The sequence below is a fragment of the Berghia stephanieae genome, chromosome 8 (genome assembly GCF_034508935.2).
Source record: "Berghia stephanieae isolate SIO BIC M18660-M18661 chromosome 8, UCSD_Bste_1.3, whole genome shotgun sequence".
NCBI lineage: Eukaryota > Metazoa > Mollusca > Gastropoda > Nudibranchia > Aeolidiidae > Berghia > Berghia stephanieae.
The window spans coordinates 39,690,571-39,714,570 of NC_088367.1; the positions used below are offsets into that span (position 1 = coordinate 39,690,571).

General features: G+C 37.7%; 1 protein-coding gene across 3 annotated transcripts in view; it reads left to right on the forward strand.

The window, feature by feature from the left end:
* The window catches only part of LOC144978664 (FAD synthase-like), a 33,449-nt gene extending 11,742 nt beyond the window's left edge, over nt 1-21,707 (forward strand). For all 3 annotated transcript variants that reach the window (XM_078925003.1, XM_078925000.1, XM_078925002.1), the window contains exons 9-14: nt 1,730-1,871; nt 4,616-4,696; nt 7,683-7,781; nt 8,915-9,036; nt 10,379-10,520; nt 16,562-21,707. In XM_078925003.1, coding sequence (XP_078781129.1) covers nt 1,730-1,871; nt 4,616-4,696; nt 7,683-7,781; nt 8,915-9,036; nt 10,379-10,520; nt 16,562-16,703 — 728 coding nt within the window. In that variant the 3' untranslated portion in view covers nt 16,704-21,707. The remainder of the gene's footprint in view (nt 1-1,729; nt 1,872-4,615; nt 4,697-7,682; nt 7,782-8,914; nt 9,037-10,378; nt 10,521-16,561) is intronic.
* The last annotated feature ends 2,293 nt before the right edge of the window (nt 21,708-24,000 follow it).

Here is a 24,000-nt window from a genome sequence, read left to right on the forward strand (position 1 = left end):
GCAATTGTTTTGTTTTGCCCCCCCCCTGTCGATCCAGCTGTGATTGGGTAGCTGGATCTGTTAGATCTGGTGGAAAGTACTTTGCGGTACTCTAGCGTCCTATACAGAGGGTAGCAAGTAATTACTATTGTCCATTTCATGCTATAGAAACCAGGAGCCCAATGGCTCTGAAAGGACTACTTTACTAAGTCATAGAATATCAAATCTTTTACAAGAGGTACATGGGGGTTTGGTTCACAACTAGTTCAGATACAATTATTTATCAATTTACAGAACTGTGTACACCAAATGTGTCATTATTTAACGAGGAACGTGCTTGTATAATCTGGATACACTAACTAATGATATAGCTAATAGCAGTTAGAGGGCCATAAAATAAGTTTTAAGATGATGGCTTTAGCTTATTTTCTGGCGCTTTCAACTACCACTGGCTTCATTTTTAAAGCAAGCATTTTCAGTACTCCTTTGAACCCCATTTCTATCTTGCACTTTTTCAATATAATCACCAGTCAAGATTGTTGCTAAATGTGTGCCATTATGATGAGTACATTCTGTTTGTTAATTGCTACATGAAGATGTTATTTCGTTAAAGGTTGATAAGAAAATAACTTTATAGGTGTGATACGACCTAGACTCAGACCGGCCAGACTGCAATAAATCATAATTTACTGGCAACCCGTAGTCCAGCCATACTGTATTAAATTGCAAGGAGCTCATGCTGAAGACGACCAGACTGTAACTACATGTGCATTCATAGAGAAACATAGGAAAAAATATGCTGAAATACAAACAGTGTTGGCTGAAAGAAATACGCTCTATTACGATATGGCCAAATGCATTCAGTTTTTTGTAAAGTGCCGGCCCAACAGCGACCATTATGTTTTTTTTAGGTTTTAGGATACAGGATGTTATATAGACCTCTTTTAATCAGAGATCATTCATTTTTAAAGAGGGTCAATATGAAAAACTGAAATTGTGTGTTGAATGAACTTGGCTTGGACATTAAAAAAAATAAGTGGCAGAAAATGAGTATTTGAGATTTTGATAATTATGGGATAGCCCAAATTTGTCCTTAACTCTTGTTATAAGTTCGAACCGTCCAGTACCACTTTCTATATAAACATTTCTTTCACTCAAACTTTGTACTGATCTCCTCACATGCACCAATATGTATTAATAATATTAATAATAATAATAATAATAATAATAATAATAGATAATAATAGATCTTTATTGTCCATAAATATGGCAATTTGTCATTTAGTTACACTTGTTATAACGTTAAATGATAACTGTAACATTGAACAGATATTTCACTCCTACTTATTTTCTCTCTCTCTCTCTCTCTCTCTCTCTCTCTCTCTCTCTCTCTCTCTCTCTCTCTCTCTCTCTCTCTCTCTCTTCCTCTCTTTCTTTCACACATGCGATATACACAACATAACCATATTCATTTCGTTTTCAATTTGTTACAATTGTGGCAATTCGACACCAATTAAAAACCAATACATCCAATTATAGACCTATTTATTATCTTTATTATGATATATGATTTTTTTCTATGTGTTATGATTAACCAGTGTGTAATTTCAGTTTTTTGCAAGCCATCCATCACAGGGCTCAGAAATTAATTACCGAAAATGTAGCAAAAACTGTTATTACATATAAATATAAGAGTTAATACTGCCCAAATGCAGCCTTTTATCTTCTCATAATATTCTTAATTCTTTAGACTCAGTGGTGGACTATGAAATGAACCCAGTCCAACACGCACATGTACACGTGTATGACATCATCACCAAGGGCCATGGAGAGCTGGCATCGGCTGTCAAAGAATCCATATCTGTATTGGAACAAGCCCTAGACAAGTACAGGTATGACAGCGACGTATCGCATGCAGACTTGTTTGTGTAACTGCTTCTTTATCCTGCTACATAATGATAGATCGACAAGTCTACACTTTTTACAAATTTGAGAAACAAAAAGAAAATTAATAAAAACAACAAAAAAAAACCCCCAAAAAACTTGAGCTTTTATATAGCGCAATATCCACTAAACATGCTCAAAGCGCTTTACAAGGGGTCGCTGACCAACAGCAACACTCAACATGTAAGACGAGACATGACACCTGATAGGCGATTTTACAATTTTTTTTGGACAGAGACAACGCTGTTAATGGCCAGGTACTCATTTTACACCTGAGTACAGTGAGAGAATGTGAGTAAAAAGCCTTTTCCAAGGACTCAACTATGTGCTGAGTGAGGCTTGAACCCAGGACCTTCCAATCGAAAAGCGAGTGTCATACCACAGGTATGACAGCGACATATGTCATGCAGACTTGTTTGTGTAACTACTTCTTTATCCTGCTACATAATGACAGATTGACAAGACTACACTTTTTACAAATTTGAGAAACAAAAAGAAAATAAAAACAAACTAAAAAATAAACAACCCACTTACATACCCTATATTCATTCATTGTGTGTGTTTGTGAGTAAAGCACTTTACAAACATCGCCTAACTCGTTTCAAATGTGAATATATAAATATATGACGAATATTTCGAGAATGCTAGTACAAAAAGGGTTTATACTGTATGCTTGAGTTTTCAAAGCTTTTTTCTCTCTTTACAAAATTCCGGATTTTACCCTATCTACTCAGTCCAGGCCTGTAAATCTTCCGACTATTGTCAGATTTCCGACAGTACGATTTTGCTCTATAAGTGCTAATATTAAAAAAAAAAAAAATAATAGTAAAAATGAAATTCGTAATGTCAAAGAACAGAACCAATAAAAAAAGAAATAAAAGACTTTAATTTCGTTCCTCGAAAAAATTTTGATTTTATTCCCTTTCAAATGTCGACTTAAAAAAACAAAACAAAAAAAAAACTTTTTATTTGTCGCATCAAAGACAAACAAAACTTGCCGTCTATCATTTAGCTATAATATTATCATGCCACCTATACACTCCCCTAGACGTGGATGTATTCACTGCCCGGCTACAGTGCCACTGCCAGCAAGAGAGGGTCGCGAAGTTCGCGCAAGTCGTCTTCACACACACACCTAGTCAGTAAATAACGCACACACAGAAGTGTGTCGAACCGGACCGGAAGGTTTCTCTCTATTTTGCTACTGACACACATGCATATCTCCGGTTCTCATATTTTTTTCTCTATATTTTATTGCTTCCGTCCGGATGTGAGATGGAAAAAAATAATGCGAAATAATTATTTTTCCTTGAAATATATATTCTTCTTCGAAAGCTCTCACACGACCGCACCACCTCCTCTTCTTCTTCTTCTTCGTCGTCATTGTCTTCTTCTTCTTCTTCTTCTTCTTCTTCTTCTTCTTCTTCTTCTTCTTCTTCTTCTTCTTCTTCTTCTTCTTCTTCTTCTTCTTCTTCTTCTTCTTCTTCTTCTTCTTCTTCTTCTTCTTCTTCTTCTTCTTCTATAAGAATTAATCCAAATAAACGAAAGAATCAGCTTAAACATTTAACACAAACAGGAGCGAAGATACGCAGCTTCCCGTGTCAAGCACGAGATACACATCCTTCACAAGGGTAGGAATTGTTCTCTTCCTTTCATTTTACAACTAACTCAGACCTGGGCCCTCAAATAATTGGGATTTTTTTTTTGGTACCATAAAATAAGTGCCTCGTTATAAATAAGTAGGGGAAAGTGACATGATTTGACTAGTCAATTGACGTGTCATATCTGTGTTGTGTCCATATTTTTGTCCTGTTGTGTCTATTTTCACGTGTTCAATTTTTTCACCAACCATTTACAGGCCTGTCAGTCTTTTAGATCATATTTCTAATAGATAAAAAAATGCATTATTTTTATGTTGGAGTACCTTTCATGGGAGTTCTTGTGGATGTCACTGCCATGATTCTTACATTACCTTAAATAGAGGATTTCTGTGTTTTTTTGTTTTTGTTTGTTTGTTGTTTTTTTTTTGTCACCAATTGTGTAAGAAAAAAAAATTACTTGAAGTGGTTCACTTTTTGTTATTTTCTCTCATAATTGTAAAATATTGAATATGTTTATTTGTTAAAAAAAAAATAAATAGAGCATTTATTTAGTGCAATATCCACTAAACGTGCTCAAAGCGCTTTACAAGGGGTCCCTGGCCAATAGCTACACTTACCATGTAGGACAGGACATGACACCTGTTAGGCGATATTACAATTTTTTTTGGACAGAGACAACACTGATGATGGCCAGCTACTCATTTTACACCTGAGTACGGTGAGAGAAAGCCTTTTCGAAAGGCTCAACTATGCGCCGCTGAGTGAGGCTCGAACCCAGGACCTTTCGATCCAAAAGTGAGTGTCATACCACTAGACCACATAGCCGCAAGTTACAAGTACTTTTTTCTCATGCCAGATTTGCAGCTTTGCTTCATTCGTAAAAACTGACACTCTCTCATTTATCTTTTATTTTATGTTCATAATAACATTTCATTTGGTGACAATTAATGTCATGGAATTTTAAACATTTCTCAGGATAAGCAGGTAACAACCTTTAGTTTTATGGAGAGTTTTTTTTTCTTCTCTACTTTACTGTGATTGTCACAATTGATCTATATTTTGTTCAGATAAAATTTTCTTTTCCTTTCCAGTCTTGATGAGATTTGTATAGGATTCAATGGTGGCAAAGACTGTACTGTCTTACTGCACCTGTTCCATGCTGTTGTTAGAAAGTAAGTGTCAACTAGTTTATATATAAAGACATATGGTGGTATAAAGTAAGTGTCAACTAGTTTATATACAAAGACATATGGTGGTATAAAATAAGTGTCAACTAGTTTATATGTTAATACATATGGTGGTATAAAGTAAGTGTCAACAAGTTTATATGTTAATACATATGGTGGTATAAAGTAAGTGTCAACTAGTTTATATACAAAGATATATGGTGGTATAAAATAAGTGTCAACTAGTTTATATACAAAGACATATGGTGGTATAAAATAAGTGTCAACTAGTTTATATACAAATACATATGGTGGTATAAAATAAGTGTCAACTAGTTTATATACAAAGACATATGGTGGTATAAAGTAAGTGTCAACTAGTTTATATACAAATACATATATGGTGGTATAAAATAAGTGTCAACTAGTTTATATACAAAGACATATGGTGGTATAAAGTAAGTATCAACTCATTTATATACAAAGACATATGGTGGTATAAAGTAAGTATCAACTCGTATATATACAAAGACATATGGTAGTATAAAGTATGTGTCAACTAGTTTATACACAAAGACATATGGTGGTATAAAAAATACCAAAAAAAATGAAACTTGCATCTAAATGTGGCCAAAGAACTTTTCAAAGGGTCCCAAGTCAACAGCAATACTTAATATTAAAGACGAGACATGATGCTGTAATCCGTTGTAACAATATTTTTTTTTCAATGCTGTTAGTAGCTGGATACTCATTTTACACATGAGTTCAGTGAGAGAATGTGAGTAAAGAGCCTTTTCCAAGGACTCAGTTTTGCATTGCCGACAGGGGACTCAAACAGGGACCTACAGATGTGAAGGCAAATGTCATACCACAAGACCACAAAGCCGTACAAAAAATATTAACCCGGACGATGTTAACTTCTCACTTGAAAATCATATACTCCATGTTCATGAGAAAACAGACATAACACTTTGATCAAAGTGGGAATAATGCTGGCAAAGACGAATAGATGGGATCACTACTCTGTCCATAGAAGAAAACAACACTCCACAATTGCCCTATGCCCTAAACAGATTACATCAAAAATGGATAAGAAAGGACAAAATCAAGTTAGCAACAAAGATCAAGCTCTACAAATCTCTTATCAAATCTGTCCTTATTTACAACTATGGAACATAGGCATTTACGTGGAACAAAGAAGAAAAAACCTGACATAGAAACCAGCTAAGAATCAAGCTAAACAGCCACTATCCTGCAAAAAGTACAGACAAATACCTTTATTAAAAATGCAATGAAACAACCACTTTCAATACAAATATTAGAAACAATATGGAGACTTTTTGGACACAACTCCGAAGAGACATCAATTAGCCATTTTTTTAAAAGCCATGAAAGCGCACTTTACACAATCAGGACAACAAACATTCACACAATAATAAACGGAGACTTGAGGCACCATTAGAACCATCCAGAATTAAGGTTGGACAAAGACCTTGCAGACCCACAGCACCTTGCAGAGGATTGAGACTGAAGTGCACATAGATGCAGGTCTGATCACCAAATGCAACTATGGGGCTTCTTTTAACGTTGTTGTAATGGAGACTATTTTGCGTTGGTTTTGAGAGTTATTTCCATTACAACTTTGGGCCCAGAACAATTTGTGTATCAGATCCGCAATGAAGTACACGTGAATTGAGACCACTGGAGGGAATTCATCAATAGAATGAGAGAAGCTGCTGTGGCGTCCCAATGGATTGATATGGAGACGGACAGCAATAAGTCAAGCCAAGTGTATATTGAAATGATAATAAAACCTAGTTAGTATATTTGCTGTATATTGGACTCGGCTATTCTTTCAACATTGCTAATCAACTAAATTATAAACTAGAGAGCATTTATAGAGAGCAATGTCCACTAAATGTGCTCAAAGACCTTTACAAGAGATCCCTAGCCAACAGCAACACTTAACATGTAGAATGACACATGACGCCTGTTTACAGCCAGATACTCATTTTACATCTGGGTACAGTCAGAGAATGTGAGTAAAGAGCCTTTTCCAAGGATTCAACTTTGCCCTGTTTGCACAGAGCAGGACTCGAACCATGGATTTTCCATTCTGAAGGCGACTGTCATACTGCTAGACCGCCTCCAGGATGAAATTATTTGTTCTACTGCAAATTTGTTGTATGGTCAAATATGCTCTGGTCATGTTGGTATAACCAATTTTTACTGTATACTCCCAGTTCTTGGACATTCCTTTACATTATTATCTCACCCCTCTGTCTGAATGCTGGCCAAATAACTTTGCGGCGTTTGTGTGTGTTGAACCCGTGACCGCAAGTAGTCGGGGAGAGAAGGCTCTAATAAGACTAGGGTTAGAAGCGATATATTTTGGGGTCGTGGATAGCTCATACGGTAGAGTCACGATCTCTCCGGCCAGGCAGAGTTGTCATGCCAGTAACGTTGCGGGTTCGAGCCCCTATTGCTGCTGCAAAATTTCTATTCTCTATTGTCTTCTGGCACTTTCCTACTCATTTCATTTCTTGTTGTTCTCAAAGAAAATACTTTACTCTTGAGGCGAGTTGTTGTCTGGTAGTTAAAATACTCTGGTTCAGATCTTTTGGTCCCTGGTTCTAAATTTCCTGGTTGGTACAAAGATGAGTCCTTGGAAAAGGATCTTTACTCGCATTCTCTAACTGTACTTGGGTGTAAAATGAGCACTTGGCCAATAACAGCTTTGTCCTTGTAAAAAAAAATTGTAGTAATGCTTAAAAAGGGCCTTTTGGCTTTGGACCCTTTGTAAAATTCTTTGAGCATATCTAGTGGATGGACTACTATGTAAAAGCTCACATTTTGTCTTGTTTTTGTACCAACTGAGCTACACCATGTTAATTTTTTAAAAATTCGCTTTTGTCTTCTGGCACTTAATATACACCATGTTAGTGTTAGAATGTACAACTTTTTTTCCTCTTATATTTGCTGTCTTATCCAGGAAATATCCTGACTTCTGTGGCAAGCTTAGGGCTTTGTATATCCGAAGTCGTTGCCCCTTCCCCGAGGTAGAAAAATTTGTACAGATATGCAGAGATAGGTGAGTGAAAATTTGTTTGTATTTATATATGAACTGTATCCTCATGTCATACAGTCTGCATTGCCTGTTAGGTATCCCTTTTGCACTAACTATTATACTTACGATCAATGCCTAATGCCAGGTACTCATCCACACCTGGTTTGAGTGTGGTAGGCTGCTTTTTTTATCCAAATACACAACACAAGTAGGAGAGTTTTGCCGTTACTGTCACTGACTGGTTACTGACCACAATCATCACCACTTGACTTTTGTTACAATTTTTGACACCATAACCCTTACTTTTCTTACTGTTGATTGTGTATTTTGACCTCCAATGGTGGGCAGGAGGTCACTTCCTGTGTCTTATTTTTTCTAAGATGCTCTCTATATATCTATGTCTTGGAATAAGATTACTTTGTCTGTCCTGGCCCTTGTCGGGAGTCTTGGCTGGGAGGGAAACAGTAAAGTGTAAAGTTATAGTTGTGGGAGTTGATATTTTTTTCCTTGTAAATCATCGCACTATTATATTTTGTTAGTTTATTTTTGAATATATAATGGTTTGTAAACATTCGAGTGTATTTCCTTAAGTGGAATCCTGTCTGGTTGAGACATATCGATGATCTCAAACTAAGTACATTTATTGTATGCTCTTGGAATCGACATCTGTTCCCTATTTAAACCAGTCTCCTTTATCTTACTTTTTCTCTTGTGCTTTTAATTGTAAATTCAACAATTTTTTTATTATCCCATTTTCTTCCTTTTTACTGGTGTTGATATGACCTAAATGTGTTGCAAGCGTCGTAAAACCCTTAAAAACAGAAAACATCACTTCTCTTATACAGCCCAGAGTAAATATTAATAATAATAATAATAATAATAATAATAGTAATAATAATAATAATAATAATAATAATAATAATAATAATAATAATAACTATACATTTATATAGCGCTTATGCTGAAGCTTCAAAGCGCTTCACATTGACCATCAGTAAAAAACATTACACACTGCAGATTTGGACGAACGAATAAAAGCTCACACGCATCCAATTACACACAAACACACTGTACATAAATGTATTACTCACACACACACACACACCCACACGCACATATACATATATTCTCGCATATTCTCTTTTGATCCTTGCCAGGTATAGCCTGGAGATGCTGCACTACAATGGTCGAATCAAAGAGTGTCTGTCCACTTTATCGCAACAACACCCAGGAATGAAAGCTGTCATCATGGGTACCCGGAAGACAGATCCCTTCTCTGGTGAGATTCTTTTCTTAACTTTTTTCCCTCTCTCCTTTTCTTCCTTGATCTTTTAAAACAATCAAGTCGTATTTGTTAGTTAAGGATTAATATATCTGATGTATCAAATAAGAAATTAAGGAGTAGGCACCGGTATAAGATAAAGAACTGAACAGGTGTGTATGAAAGGTGCCAGACAAGGCAAGAAAGAAATATTTTTGGGATGTATTTTTTTTCTTGTATTTTTCTTTCTTGCTTTGTCTGGCACCTTTCATACACACTTGTTCAGTTCTTTATCTATCTGATGTAATGTAAATGTTGCTGCTCAAAGCTCGAAGAAATAAATAACAATGTGAAGTTGAATGTAAGTTTCAATTTAATGTACGAAAACAGATAAAATGGATGTTTCGGATTTCCCCTTTATCAACAAAACAGGATGAATGAAACACTATAGACGATTGAGATAATGTGGTAGTGGCGTTGTTAAGATGAATAAATAATTCACTACCACTTATCTCATTCGTCTGTAGTGTTTCATTCATCCTGTTTTGTTGATAAAAGGGAAACCCGAAACATCCATTTTATCTGTTTTCACACATTAAATTGAAGTTAACATTCAATTTCACATTTTTATCTAACTGATATAATACAGTATTTGTGACCATGCAGGGCAAAGAGCAAATATTTTTAAGCCTAACCTCTCTTGGCATGCAAGTTTAGTATCACTTTCACCATAAAGCGCTCTGCCGATTTTTCACAAATGATCATTATACCTTAAATGATTTTGATTGAATATATTTGTAATGTTCTATTGAAATGATCTTTATTACATTTCCTTGTGCTCGAGGTCATTGGTCACATTGCAAAGTGTGCTCAAAATGACCCACATAGTGAGAGTGTTCACAGTTTGAGAAATATCCAACTTTACAATTGGGCATTTTGCTCAGCATGACTCATGGGTATGTTTACAACCTTCATCAACAAAGCAGCGTGTTTAGATACATTGAGAAATGTCCAATCATTGTACAGCAACAAATCATGTGATTGATGACGAGGTTGGACGAAAACATGAATATTATAGATCGTAGACACATTGAGAAATATCCAATCGTTGTACAGCAACAAATCATGTGATCGATGACTAGGTTGGACAAAACCATGAATATAGGTCACTCCCATTGTCCCTATGGTCGATGCCTATTGGTTTTTTTTTTTTTTTTGTTTTTTTTTTTTTTTAGAGGAAGATGTTCCATTCTCTGATGTTTTCGTCGGAGTTCATTTTGTATAATGAATTAATGTGTGTATATATAAAAAAAATGATAATGGATTAATTTTATCTTTTTTGTTTGTTTGTTTGTTTCAGACAAGCTGTTATTCTTTTCACCAACAGATGGTGACTGGCCTCCCTTTATGAGAGTCAACCCATTATTAAACTGGGATTACACCAATGTGTGGGAGTTTTTACGTACTCTTTACCTACCTTATTGTACTTTATATGACAGGGGGTAAGTGTTAATCTGTTTGATTGTTGTTCACTTCCACACATCGTTGGTTTCAAGGTGCAAGCATCAAATGCAATACGATCAATATGATATGTGTGGCTATGTGGTCTTGTAGTATGACACTCGCCTTTGGATCTGAAGGTCCTGGGTTCGAGCCTCACTCAGCCCATTGTTGAGTCCTTGGAAAAGGCTCTTTACTCACATTTTCTCACCTTAAACAGGTGAAAAATGAGTACCTGGCCGTTAACAGCGTTGTCTCTGTCTGAAAAAATTGTAATATCGCCTTACAGGCATCATGTACCGTCCTAAATGTTAAATGTTGCTGTTGGACAGGAACCCCTTGAAAAGCACTTTGAGCACGTTTAGTGGATATTGTGCTATATAAAATCTCAAAATATCAAATATGATGTAATTTTTTAGCACAAAAAAAAAAAAATGCAGCTTGGCATACGCAGTTTTCATGGTTGAAATTGGATGTATATGTTTATGTGCAGCTTTGTGGTCTTGTGATATGACAATCGCTTTCAGACCTGTAGGTGCCTGGTTCGAATCCCACGAGAGGCACAAAGCTGTGTTCTGGATCTTGGAAAAAGCTTCTGACTCAATTATCTCACAGAACTGAGGTGTAAAATGAGTACACATGGCTAGTAACAGAATTGTCTCTGTCGAAAAATTATTGTAATAGCACCTTACAAGCATCTTGTTTTGTTGTGTATGTTACTATTTTCATTGGCTTTGGACCTCTTAGTCATTTTAGTGCAAATTGCATTCTCTAAAAACTCAATTTTTGTTTATCATATAAAAACTTAATTTTTGTTTACCACTATTGTAGTGTATTGTAGATTGCTAATGATAATTTGTTAAGTAGAAAACGTCAACAATAGTCAGCCATTTTGGAATCGAAGTGATTCTTTTTATTCTTGAAATAACGTAATCGAATACTGATATTTGGGTACTCAGGTATCCCACAATCTCCCCCTTAAAAAAAAAATTAGATGATGTAAAAAAAAATGAGCTATTATACTTTCGCTCGTTTTGGTTTACATAATGGTTCATTCATTCTTACATTTGTTTTATACAGCTTAAATTATTAATTAAGTAAATGAGAAAAAAAAAAAAAAATAATGTTTGCATACGAGGAAAAAAAAAATTATCTCATATATCAATGATGAGTAAGAAAAAGTGTTTCTTCTGTGTAGTACTAAACTAGTTGAAGTGGTCAACAGTTCATAATGATAAAAGAAAACACAGTAATGGACTCTAATAGTCTTAACTAGTGTCTACTTCGTGCGGCTGTGTAGATGCAAAGTGTTTTTATGTTTGTGGTCGCAACGTCACAAATATTTCTTCCAATATTATAGTCGAAGCTTAAGGCTTATAAATGGCCCTGCCTACAGTGTGAATTTGTTTGGTTTTCTCACGTTGCGACCACTTCTCGTAGTGTAAGGTGCACTTGTAGTGTTGTGATTGTTTTGAGATTGCGTTCTCTGTGACATGTTGTCAGAGAGACTTAGAGAATTTGGGAATTCTCTATGTGGTGAGGGCGGGACCTCGACCTGTGACCGCGTAGAATTTGGATCTCGGTCATTCGCTGGGGTTGTTTGAACCATGGTTGGTATCTCTGTCGTTCTGAAGTTTGGGACGATGTCCAATAGTGGTGCCGGTGCTGGTTTGCTTGTGATTGCAGGGGCGTTTGTGTGAACAATTTGGTCGGAGTGTCGTCTCCATATGGCTCCGGGAGCTGTTTTGACTTCAAAGGTGCGTGTTCCCGTTTGGGCATGTATTACGCCGTGTTGCCATCGTTGGTGTCCGCGGTAGTCTCGGACCAGGACGTTGTCTCCGTTGTCGAAGTTCCTGGTGTTGGCAGAAGAGTGAGTACGAAGCTGACGGTCTTGACATGAAGATACTCTTGTATGAATGCTTGGTCGAATGATGTCTAGGTGAGTTCGCAGATGTCTGCCAAACATAAGTGATGCTGGGCTCTCGTTTGTTGTGGTGTGTGGTGCATTCCTATAAGCAAACAGGAATCTTGCCAGTTTGGTATGGATGGTACCCTTCTCATCTTTTGAAGCTTTCATAGCTTGTTTGAAAGTTTGGACCATTCGCTCAGCCAGCCCGTTGGTTGCTGGGTGGTAGGGTGTGCTAAGGGTGTGCTTGATTCCATTGACCTTTGTGAAGGATTTGAATTCATTGGATGTGAACTGCACACCGTTGTCAGATACGAGCTGTTCAGGTAAACCAAATCTTGCAAAAAGATTGCTCAATATATTGATTGTTGAAATGGATGTGGCGTTGGATGTCGGTATTATTTCGGCCCATTTGGAATGGGCGTCGACGACCACTAGAAACATTAATCCCATGAATGGTCCCGCGAAGTCTATTTGAATTCTTTGCCATGGCTTGTCGGGCCAGTGCCATGGGTGAAGAGGAGCTTTCGGTGGATCAGGTTGAACTGAAGCACAACCAGGGCACCCTTTTGTAGTTGCCTCGATTTGTTTGTCAATAGCAGGCCACCAGAAGTATCCCCTAGCCAAGTTTTTCATTTTGACTATACCAATGTGTCCTTCATGAAGAACACTTAAGATTTTTGCATGCAGTTTTTGTGGAGGGATGAGTCTATATCCCCAAAAGAGACAGTTTTGTTGCACTGACAGTTCGTTTTGTTTGTTGAAGTAAGGTTTCAGTTCTTCGTTGACTGTGTTTGGCCATCTGTCAGTTTGGACGTAATGTATGACTTGTGACAGTGTTTTGTCGTGGCGTGATTCTTTGGCAACGTTTGCTGCGTTGACTGGTAAGGACTCTATTACTTCTGTATAGAATAGTTCATCTGCTGAATCGGCTTCTTGACTTGAGTTTGTGGTGGGTAAAGGCAATCGTGAAAATCCGTCTGCATTAGCGTTTGACTTGGAGTTCCTGTATTCGATTGAGTAGTCGAAGGCTGAAAGGAAAATTGCATATCTCTGTTGTCTGGCTGCAGACATTGCAGGGACTGGTTTTGTGGGCGAGAAGATGTATTTGAGTGGCTGATGGTCAGTGATTAGTGTAAAGTGCCTGCCACATACATAATTGAAGAACTTTTTAACACCCCATGTGATAGCTAGAGCTTCTCTGTCTAGTTGGGAGTAATTCTGTTCTGCCTTATTGAGGGTTCTTGAGGCGTATGCAATAGGTCTTTCGTCGCCTTCTGGTGTGATGTGCGAGAGAACGCCGCCGATGCCGTATGGTGAAGCGTCACAGGCGAGTCGCAATGGTCGATCGGGGTCGTAGCGCATGAGGACTTTGTCCGAAGCGATCATTGTTTTTATTTGAATGAAAGCATGATCAGCTTCAGTTGACCATTCAAATTTTGTGTTATCCTGTAGAAGATTGTACAGTGGCTTCGCAATTTGAGCTACATTTTCCAGCCACTTGTGGTAATAATTTACAAGCCCGAGGAATGATCTGAGTTGTGTTTTGTTTGTTGGCTGTGGTGCGTCGATGATGGCCTTGACCTTGTTTTCGGTTTTGTGCAAGCCATTTTTGGTTATTTTGACACCGCAAAAGATAACTTCGTCTTGGAAGAATTGGCATTTTTCAAGATTGACCTTCAGTCCATACTCTTGAAGTCTAGCTAGGACTAGTAGCAGATTTTGCCAGTGTTCATCGTTTGTTTTCCCTGTGACTATCATGTCATCTTGGTTGCATTGAACTCCGGGTGTTCCCTGGAGGATTGTGTCTATTGTCTTTTGCCAAATTGCTGGTGACGAAGAAATACCAAACGCTAAACGGTTGAAGGAATACAGTCCTTTTGACGTGTTGATTGTTGTTACTTTTTGTGACGCGCTGTCTAAAGGGAGCTGAAGGTATGCTTGTCTCAGATCAATTTTAGAGAATGTTTGACCTTGTTCCAAAGTAGCTAACATGTCTTCCTTTTTGGCATTGTGTATTGCTCTGTGTTAAGTGCTGGGTTGACTGTTACCTTGAAGTCACCACATATTCTCACTGTTCCATTGCTTTTCAATACGGGTACGATAGGTGTGGCCCAATCCGAGGTTGCAATTTTTGTGATTATCCCTTGTTCTTCTAAGTTGTCTAGTTCTTTCTCAACTTTTTGTTTTAAGGCGTACGGCACTGGTCTGGCTTTGTGGAATTTGGGAAGGGCTCCCTCTTTTAGATGAAGTGTTGCCTCTATTCCTTTTATTTTTCCAATTCCATCTGAAAATATATCTTGAAACTGAGCTTTCAATTTTTCTGTATTGAATCTATCTTTAGGTGTCGTCATCTGATGTATGCTCTGCCAGTTCAGTTTTATAGCGGCCAACCAGTTTCTTCCCAAAATAGGATTGCTGCCTTTGTCAAGTATAAGGAGTGGAAGTATTTTCTTCTGATTGTTGAGTTCTACATGAACTGAAATTTTTCCCAGTGGAATAATGGTTTCACCTGTGTATGTTTTCAGACGAACAGCTGTCTTTTCCAAATTTGGGAAGGTTTTGAATGTTTTTGTGAAGTCCCTCTTCGTCATCACTGAAACAGCAGATCCTGTGTCAACTTCCATTTTTGTAGGAATATTATTGATTTGCAAGTCTACCTTTATTTTTGGTGTGTTTCCTTCCATGTGAAACATTTCCAGTGTAAAATTATCTTCGGAAACATTGTCTTCATCTAGCTCGTGAACTTGTCGGGATTGTGAGGTTCTGTCTCCTCTTCTCCTCTGTTGTTGGCTGCCCTTCCTGGCCTGACACACTCTCTGAATGTGTCCTTGTTTGTTGCATGACTTACACACTGCATCACGGAGGTAGCAGTCGGCTCTCCTGTGGTTATTTTTCCCACATGATTGGCACGGTGGGTATGTTTGTGAGTTATGTCTTCTGTTAGTAGGTAAAGGCTGATTTGTTTTTATAATGTTGAGATCAGCTGTTGATTTGCCGGATGTTGTTGTGTGGATTTCCGCTGCATCTCGCTGGGCAGTTTCCATTGGAAGTGACAAAGCTGTTGCAGATTCTAAAGTGAGATTTGGCTCTTGCAAGAGTCTCTTTTGTATGGTTTCATCGCGTATTCCGCAAACAAATCTGTCACGCAGAGACATTTTTAAATTGTCTCCGAATTTGCAGTGTTCAGCCAACCGTTTTATGGATGCTAAAAAATCAGGAAGAGATTCGTCCATCGCTTGACTGCGTTTATGAAACTTGAATCTTTCAACTATCTCAAGTGGAGGGGGGCAGTAATGGTTGGACAGCAGTTTGCAAAGTTCTTCGTAACTTTTACTAAAGGGAAGGTCGGGTGACGTCAAACATCGTAGTGTGTTGTACGTTTTAGCCCCGATGGATGATAGCAGAGTTGCTGTTTGTTTCTGTTCGGTAATGTCGTTTGCAACAAAAAACGCATCCAGTCTTTCTTTATAGTTTGTGAAGGACTCTAGTCCTTCGTTGAAGGTGTCAGGTCTTGGCATGTTGGTATGTACACGTACAAGACTGGAGAATGCAAGCTCAATAGTTGGTAGTAGTCTGTCAATAGAATGTATGGCTTGGTAGAATGAAAATACATGTAAACGTTATTGCACTTATCTGGGTTCTAGATGCTCGTCGCCATTTGTAGTGTATTGTAGATTGCTAATGATAATTTGTTAAGTAGAAAACGTCAACAATAGTCAGCCATTTTGGAATCGAAGTGATTCTTTTTATTCTTGAAATAACGTAATCGAATACTGATATTTGGGTACTCAGGTATCCCACAACTATGCAAATCAAAACTCAAATTTTGTTTGTCATTGTATATATAAAAACTCAATTTTTGTTTGTCACTGTATATATGAAAACCCAAATTTTGTTTATTATTATGTACTTAAAAACTCAAGTGTTGTTTATCGTTGTGTATATAAAAACTCAATTTTCGTTTGTCATTGTGTATTAATAATTTTAATTCTCAACTAAAGTATTGGATCACACAAATTTACTAATTTACAAATTTAGTAAATATAGATTTTCTTACTGATTTGAAGTTCTTTCTATAACTTCTGACTCTTCTCTTCAACCCCCCACCCCCTTTTTTTTTTCCATTCGTTGCAGGTACACATCTTTAGGCAGCCTAGACAACACTCACCCTAACCCCTTACTTCAGTATGTGGATGACAGAGGTGTTTTGACGTACAGACCTGCTCACCTGCTGCAGGATGGCTCCAGGGAGAGAGATGGAAGAAACAAGACGTGACAGTATTGACAAACATAAATGAAAACAGAACTTGGAATGACACAGAAAGAAAATGTGTATATAGAAGAAAGAAGTGTATTTTAGAATTATACATGCATACCGTAATGGTCCAGTAAAACACTCGCTTGGTCTGCCATTCCATGTATTTAACCATGACTTCTTCTTCTAGGTTCCATGCCTGGTCCAGGCTTCGGATACTGCATGAATTATCTCTCTCCATTCCTCCCTGTCTCTTGCTTTTTCAAACAGCTCTTGGATTGTTAGGTTGGTGAAGCCCTTCAGTTGGTCTATGAGTGTTTTTCTTTGTCTCCCCCGGGCGCGTTTACCAGGTATTTTTCCACAACTTGCCAGGTATTCATTCTTATCTTTCCTTACTATGTGTCCGAAAAAGGATAGTTGTCGATCCACTATTAAGGGCATTAGTTTCCTTTGTTGGTATGTTTGTTTTAGCACTTCTTCGTTCGTTTTGTGTGCAGTATACGATATTCTCTGCATCCTTCTCAAGCACCACATTTCAAAAGCTTCAATGTTCTTTTGTGTTTCTGCATTTGTAGTCCAGCTTTCGCATCCGTATAACAAGATTGGCCACACGTAGCACTTCAAGACTCGGAATCTAATCCCGAACGACATCTGTTTGTTTTTCAAAATGTTTCCCAGGTCCATGAAGGCCTGTTTGGCTTGAGTTATTCTTGCTCGTATGTCTCGGTTACATCTTCCATCTGTTGTCACTATTGAACCTAGGTATTTAAAACTTTCTACGTTGGTAAGTTGCTCGCCGTGAATCGTTATATTGCAGGTGTTGTTGTTTTTGGGGTTTTTCTGTATTACCATGCATTCCGTTTTGGTGATATTCACTTCCATTCCCTTGGCTTCACTATCTACTACCACTTTGTCAACAATCTTTTGAAGTTGGATTTCTGATGTTGCAATGAGTACCGTATCGTCTGCGTATCTTATATTATTTATGTTGTGACCTCCTACTTTTATTCCCTCCATATTATTTATGCCCCTCATGATTGTTTCTTGGTATAGATTAAACAGATCTGGTGAGGCAACACACCCTTGACGGACTCCTTTCTTAATAGGAATGGAATTTCCTGTAGAGTTTCCGATTTTGATAGATGCCTGCTGGGTGTAGTATAATGTTTGCATGAGTCTGAGGTCTTTCTCATCAGCGCCAATGGAGTGCAGTTGTTTTAGTATTTCTTCGTGGCGTACTCTATCAAAAGCTTTTTTGTAGTCGACAAAACAGAGGTATAGTGGGGTCTGAACCTGTATAGCTCTTTCACTTAAAACACGGAGGAGGTATATTGCTTCCTTGTCCCTCTGTCAGGTTGGAATCCATATTGTTCTTCTGCGATTTCGGGGTTAATCTTATTCCTTAGCCTGTTGATAATTATACGCAACAGTATTTTTGCTGATGTGGCTTATTAAACTTATAGTTCTAAAATTTTCGCATCTGACTGCACCTGCTTTCTTTGGTATTGCTATGAAAATAGAGTTACAGAGATCTTCTGGAATTTTCCCAGTATTGTATATATTGTTGAATAATATGTGAAGTTCATCAATTGCTAGATCTCCTAGGCTTTTTAATACCTCTACAGATATTTCATCAGGGCCTGTTGCTTTACCATCCCTCATTCGTTCCATGGCATGTTCAATTTCACTTTTGGTGATGTTTGGTCCGCTTAATGGTTCTTTGAATTTCAGTGGTGGTTCATTTCTATTTGGATCATTGTACAGTTCGCCTATGTATTCTACCCATCGGCTTTCTATATGTTGTTCTTCAAATAGCAGTTCCCCTTGTTTGTTTTGGATACAACTTCCTGCTGCTTTGCTTTTCCTTTTCCCTGATAGTTCTTTTATTCTTTGGTGAGCTTGTTGGGGGTTGGGTTTGTATTCTCTTTCGATTTCGCAGCATTTCCAGTCTAGATAGTTCTCGTGTGCCTCGATGCATTTGGATTTAATGTGGTTGTTCAATGTTTGGTATTCTGCAGACCCTCTGTTGCATTTTCGTCTTTCTTCAAATAGGTTTAGAATTTCATTTGTCATCCATTCCTTTTTGCTGTTTATTTGAGCTATTGGTAAATGCTTTTCTGCAGTTGCTTTGACACACTTTTGGAATATATCAAATTGTTTTTCACATTTTTCGTTATCAGGTTCACTTTGGCTTTGTATCATGAGTGCATTTTCAAATTCTTCTCTCATTTTTGTTTGTATGCCATTGTCTTTGCATAACCTGTAATCCCTCTTTATTCTACCAGCTGTTCTCTGAATAGCTTTAAACTTTATCCTTACTGTACAAACAACTGGGACATGGTCACTGTCTACATCGGCGCCTGGATAGGTTTTGCAATTTAATATGCCATTTCTGAATCTTGATGATACTGCTATAAAGTCTATCTGGTTCCTTGCTCTGTCCCCTGGTGATTGCCATGTCCAGGTTCTTCTTGGGTGTTGTTGAAACCAGGTGTTTGAAATCATTAATTTATTTGTTCTACACCAATCTGCCCAGATGTTTCCTCGTTCATTTCTGTCTCCGAGTCCATGTGGTCCGATTATGTCACCATCTCTGCCTCTGCCAATCTTAGCATTTAGGTCCCCCATTACCATAAGGACTTCTTGTGATTTACACATTCGTTTTGCTTTGTCTAGTGAATGGTAAAACTCTGTCATATCTGCATCTGTCGCCTCTTCTGTTGGTGCATAAACTTGAATAATATTGGTGTCAACTACAGGTCCTCTTAGCTTAACCAGCAAAACTCTGTCTGAGATTGCTACGTGCCCTTTGTAAAATTTGGTTGATTTTTGGTCTAAGATCATCCCTACTCCTTTTTGGAAAGAGGTTCCACCACTCCATATGATCTTATATGTCGTGTTGTTTTCTTGTTTTGACATGGTTCCCTGCTCTTTCCATCTCATCTCTGCCAGGCCAAGAATATTTATTTGGAGCCGTTTCATTTCTTTTAGAATGTTGTTTAGTTTTCCTTTTTGGGCACAGGTCCTGACATTCCATGTCCCAATTTTGGTTTTGTCACATTTGTTAAATTTATTTCGCCTAGTAATTGGCTGACGGTTCGGTGTGACCTGACGAACATCACGCTCCCAACCGAGCGAGGCAGCAGTCTTCCATGAAAACATGCTCCCCTTTACGCTGTCACCGTTTAACTTTTTGGACTTATTCATGCAGTTAACTCGGCAAAGTTACAAGAATGGTTTGCCATTGCCTATTCTTGTCGCCCTCTGCATGACTGCTGATGATATAATGGGGCAGCATGGCTCAACTGTGCGGTCTTTGATTCGTACCCGAAAGGTAACGAGTTCCATCAACCCCCCCCCCCCGCTGCGCTGTGTGGCCTTGAGCAAGTCACCTCGCCCTAGCTCAATTTGCAGCACTGCACTGCGGCTGACGCCTGGGTTATTCCAGTCTTTCCTTGGAACCCTAGAGACAAATTTCCCCTATGGGATGAATAAAGGGGATTTTATTTATGTATTTAGTTTATTTTTATTTATGTTTTGGGAGAATTTAGTGAGAGCATATGACCTCTCTGGCTGTCTAAGTAGTCTTTCAAAGCCATTAAGCCCATGGATCTGGAATTTATCATGGTTTTTATAGAGTGAAACAGGCTCTATTTAACTGAAATCACACGGATACAGAAACAATGAGTGTGTATGTGTGTTTGTGTTTTCAACTGTAGCTTCAGCTTTTAGATGGTGGTCTTTGTTTTTTTTCATGGCCAGTATAGGAATGCAGGACTTTTGGTGGTCTTATTTTTAGGCAAGTTATGGGAATGTAAAGGATTTTTAAGAAATATATAAAATTTCATTATGGTTGAAATTAACGTAAATAAATGTTTAGATTTTTGTTGCTTTTGTGATCTCACTCAAAATTTATGCTTATAGGAAACTCCTGGATGTCTTTGCCAGGAAATGGCAGGTTCTATTTGAACTATTTACCAACTTAGAAGGTGCATACCTTTCTTAATAAGTGGAATTATTTTAAATTCGTAAAAAAATTAAGAAAAGGGAATTAAAAACGATTCTTTTGGTCTAGGACATACGAGTCTAAAAATGGCTTGTCGTTACTAAATTAAAAACCTACGTAATGTATTTATGTTTTAATTGTTTTTATGTTTGTTGTTGTTGTTGTTGTTGGCTGAAGAAAGGTTTTGAGCCTGAAACGTTCAGTGTCGAGCCTGAAACGTTCAGTGTTTGGTTTATTTTTTTTAAAGATCATATAATATTCATTTATGTTTATTGAATTTATTGGTATATTCAAAAACACATTTTTCTTCCTTAAATGTTATTTTTGATTTGCCATAGTTCTGAAAAGGGTTTAAAGTTTCTTCCTTTGTAACTTATGGCAATGTCCGTTATTGACATGAAATAATGAAATAAGTGGTAAATTCTGGGTGCGATTTTTGACCTCTCACAGTGGGCAGGGAGGTAGTTACAGTGTCTTGTATCACCCTTCAAATGCTTTCCAATCGCTCTCTGTCTTTGTCTTGGAATGAGATTAATTGGTTTTCTCCTGACCATGGCCGAGGTCCTCGGCTGGGAGGGAAACAGTTGAATGTATGGTTACAGTTTTTGGATATTTTTTTCCCTTGTAAATCATCTCTCTGTTATTTACTGTAATTAAATTTGAAGAAAAAAAAACAACATATTATTTGCTAACGTTTGAGTGTATTCTTCTTTTGTGGGGAGCTGCGCCTGTGTCAGAATGAGGCTTTTAGGTGATCTCTTTATGCACAATGATGATAATATGCTCTTGGAATATACGAGTCTGACTTTTCCCAATGTCTTTTAATTATGTCTAGAACTTTTTGACTATCCCATTTTCTTCCTTTTTACTGGCGCTGAAATGACCTAAATGTGTTGCAAGCGTCGTACAATTAAGTACAACCCTTAAAAACAAATAACAGTGTCTAATTGAGGGCACTGAAATACACCAAAAAATGTCTCTAATAAATCCATTTGTCAAAACCTTCACAATCACTTCAATGCTCGATTCTCAAGTATTTGTTATTTTATATGTGTATGTACAAATGGTTTTCTAACATTTATTTAATTTAACCAGATGTGTTTAAGATTGTGTGCCGAGTGATGTGTTTATTTCTGATCATGAATTTATATTACATGGATTGACGGCTTTCCCGTAAGCATCATTTTTTACATGGACTCCTGACCTTGTGTTTCAATATTATTTTCATTATAATCTAGTCCTTTCTTTCATAAAAAAGACAAAACACAAACAGACAAAAACAAAACAACACGAACTTTTATTTTTGAAAAAGAGCATTTATACAGCACAATACCCACCAAACGAATTATCCACTAATTGTGCTGTAAATGTTGAACAAAGGGTTCCAAGTAAACAGCTACACTTAACATGTGGGACGAGACATGACGCCTGAAAGGCGCTATTGCAATGATTGTCAATGGAGACAACGCTGTTACCTACCAGGTACTTCTTTTTCACCTTTGCCATGAGTACAGTGAGGGAATTGTTCAAGGATTCCCTCTTTTTCTCTACGTGTTCGGGCTTCTATTTGTTTAATATCATCTATCCCCCCCCCCATATCAGCTGTCCTTTTATGTTTGATATTGACAATGTGCTAGAATGGGATTCCTTTTGTTTCAGGGAGGGCCTTTGCTGGAATCCGTTGATGTGAGGGACGCGGTCATAGCTTTGAGTGAGCCTTTCTTGTAAATCATTCTCTAATTTTTTTCTCTATGTGTATAAGTATAAGATAACCCATGTTTTATGCTCTCAGTTGTGGGGTCGGGGGTTCTCTTGTATAAAACAGAATTAAACAATATTAAGTACGAGCAGTAACTAGATAACTGACACTCGAGAGTTTGTGTCCTAAGCTAAGTACTCTATACATATTGTAACACTACCTGACTAAAGGCAGTGACGGATAAGAGTAAGTATGTACAAAAAGGACGCCAAACAGACTTGTGCTGTATAAAATAGAAATTTAGCTCTACGTAGCATGGTCAAGAGAGTTAGCATTATGTTTCAGAATTAAGTTGCCCACTTCAATAACTTCGCTAATAAGCAACCCAGAACTACCGAAATTTGTGACAATATGACGTCTAAGAAATCTCGATGCCAAATTTCAAGCATATTGGCTGTCGTGTCATAGAGCAGTGACGTGGCAAGTTTGTTGTACTCTTGCTCCTTGTCCAATCGTGATCAAAGGAAAGTGTCAGAGCAAAACATTGATGCAACCTTCTCATGTTACGATGTTCGGGTTGTCATCAAATTTTCAACTCTTCTCGACAAGTCTGCTGTTGAAATCATAGTTACGTTTTGGTTGAAATACATGGAGATCTTTGCAAAGTTTTCGAGCACGATGATCCTTCACAATCCAGCCTGTTACTGTTAGAAGGTGGGTCAGGGAAGTTGACGGTTGGAGATTTGACATGCAGGATGAGGAACACACTGGGAGACTTCCTGTTATCACGTCTGAGTTTTGACGGGAAAACCACCCAGGTTTCGTGTATTTTTTTTAAACGCTTGTTTTGTCTGTGATGTTATATTTAAGATATGTGCTTTCGATTTGAGGATGTGGGTAAGATTTGGTCCAATATATCTAGAAGATTCGACTTTAATTTTTGGCCACGAAGGTGGTACTCGTAGTTTACAGGTGTTTTTGTTTTTGTTTGATATCGCCAGAACGCTTCACTTGCTCACATTGGAGCTCATAAAGCCATGACTTCTCCCAAGCTTCCAGTTTTGCCAAGTCCTTGTTTAGTTCGATTCTATTTCTACGAGTGGACGTTCTTGTAGAGTGCAGTGCAAATAGACGTACTGTAGATGTTAAGCCATCAGGGAGGTCGTTAATGAAAACAAGAAAAAGCAAATGACCTAGAATCGATCCTTGGGGGACTCCTGTAGTTACTTGGCCTATATAAGAGGTTTAACCTCCTACAATTACTTGTTGGCATCTGTCTCTCAGAAATGATTCTATCCTGTTCAGTGGTCAAAATTCGGCTATATTAGGACTCGGTTATAACAGTGATAGTAGGCTGATCTCACCACTGTTATACAGAGGTTCCACTGTAATTGCAAGGGAGTAGATTTCGTTGGATTTCGACACTCAGCAGCACTCGCTTGTAATGCATGAAAAGCATTTGATAATCACCGACGAGTGGGATCGATGGTAAGGGAAGTAAGGCAGGAAATAATACTGGAAGAATATGGTATGTATTGGTTACCTCTCCTGAACATTGAATTTCGGCATGCTAGGATTCTAGTACACTTTTTGGCTTTTCCCGTTCATAAGTG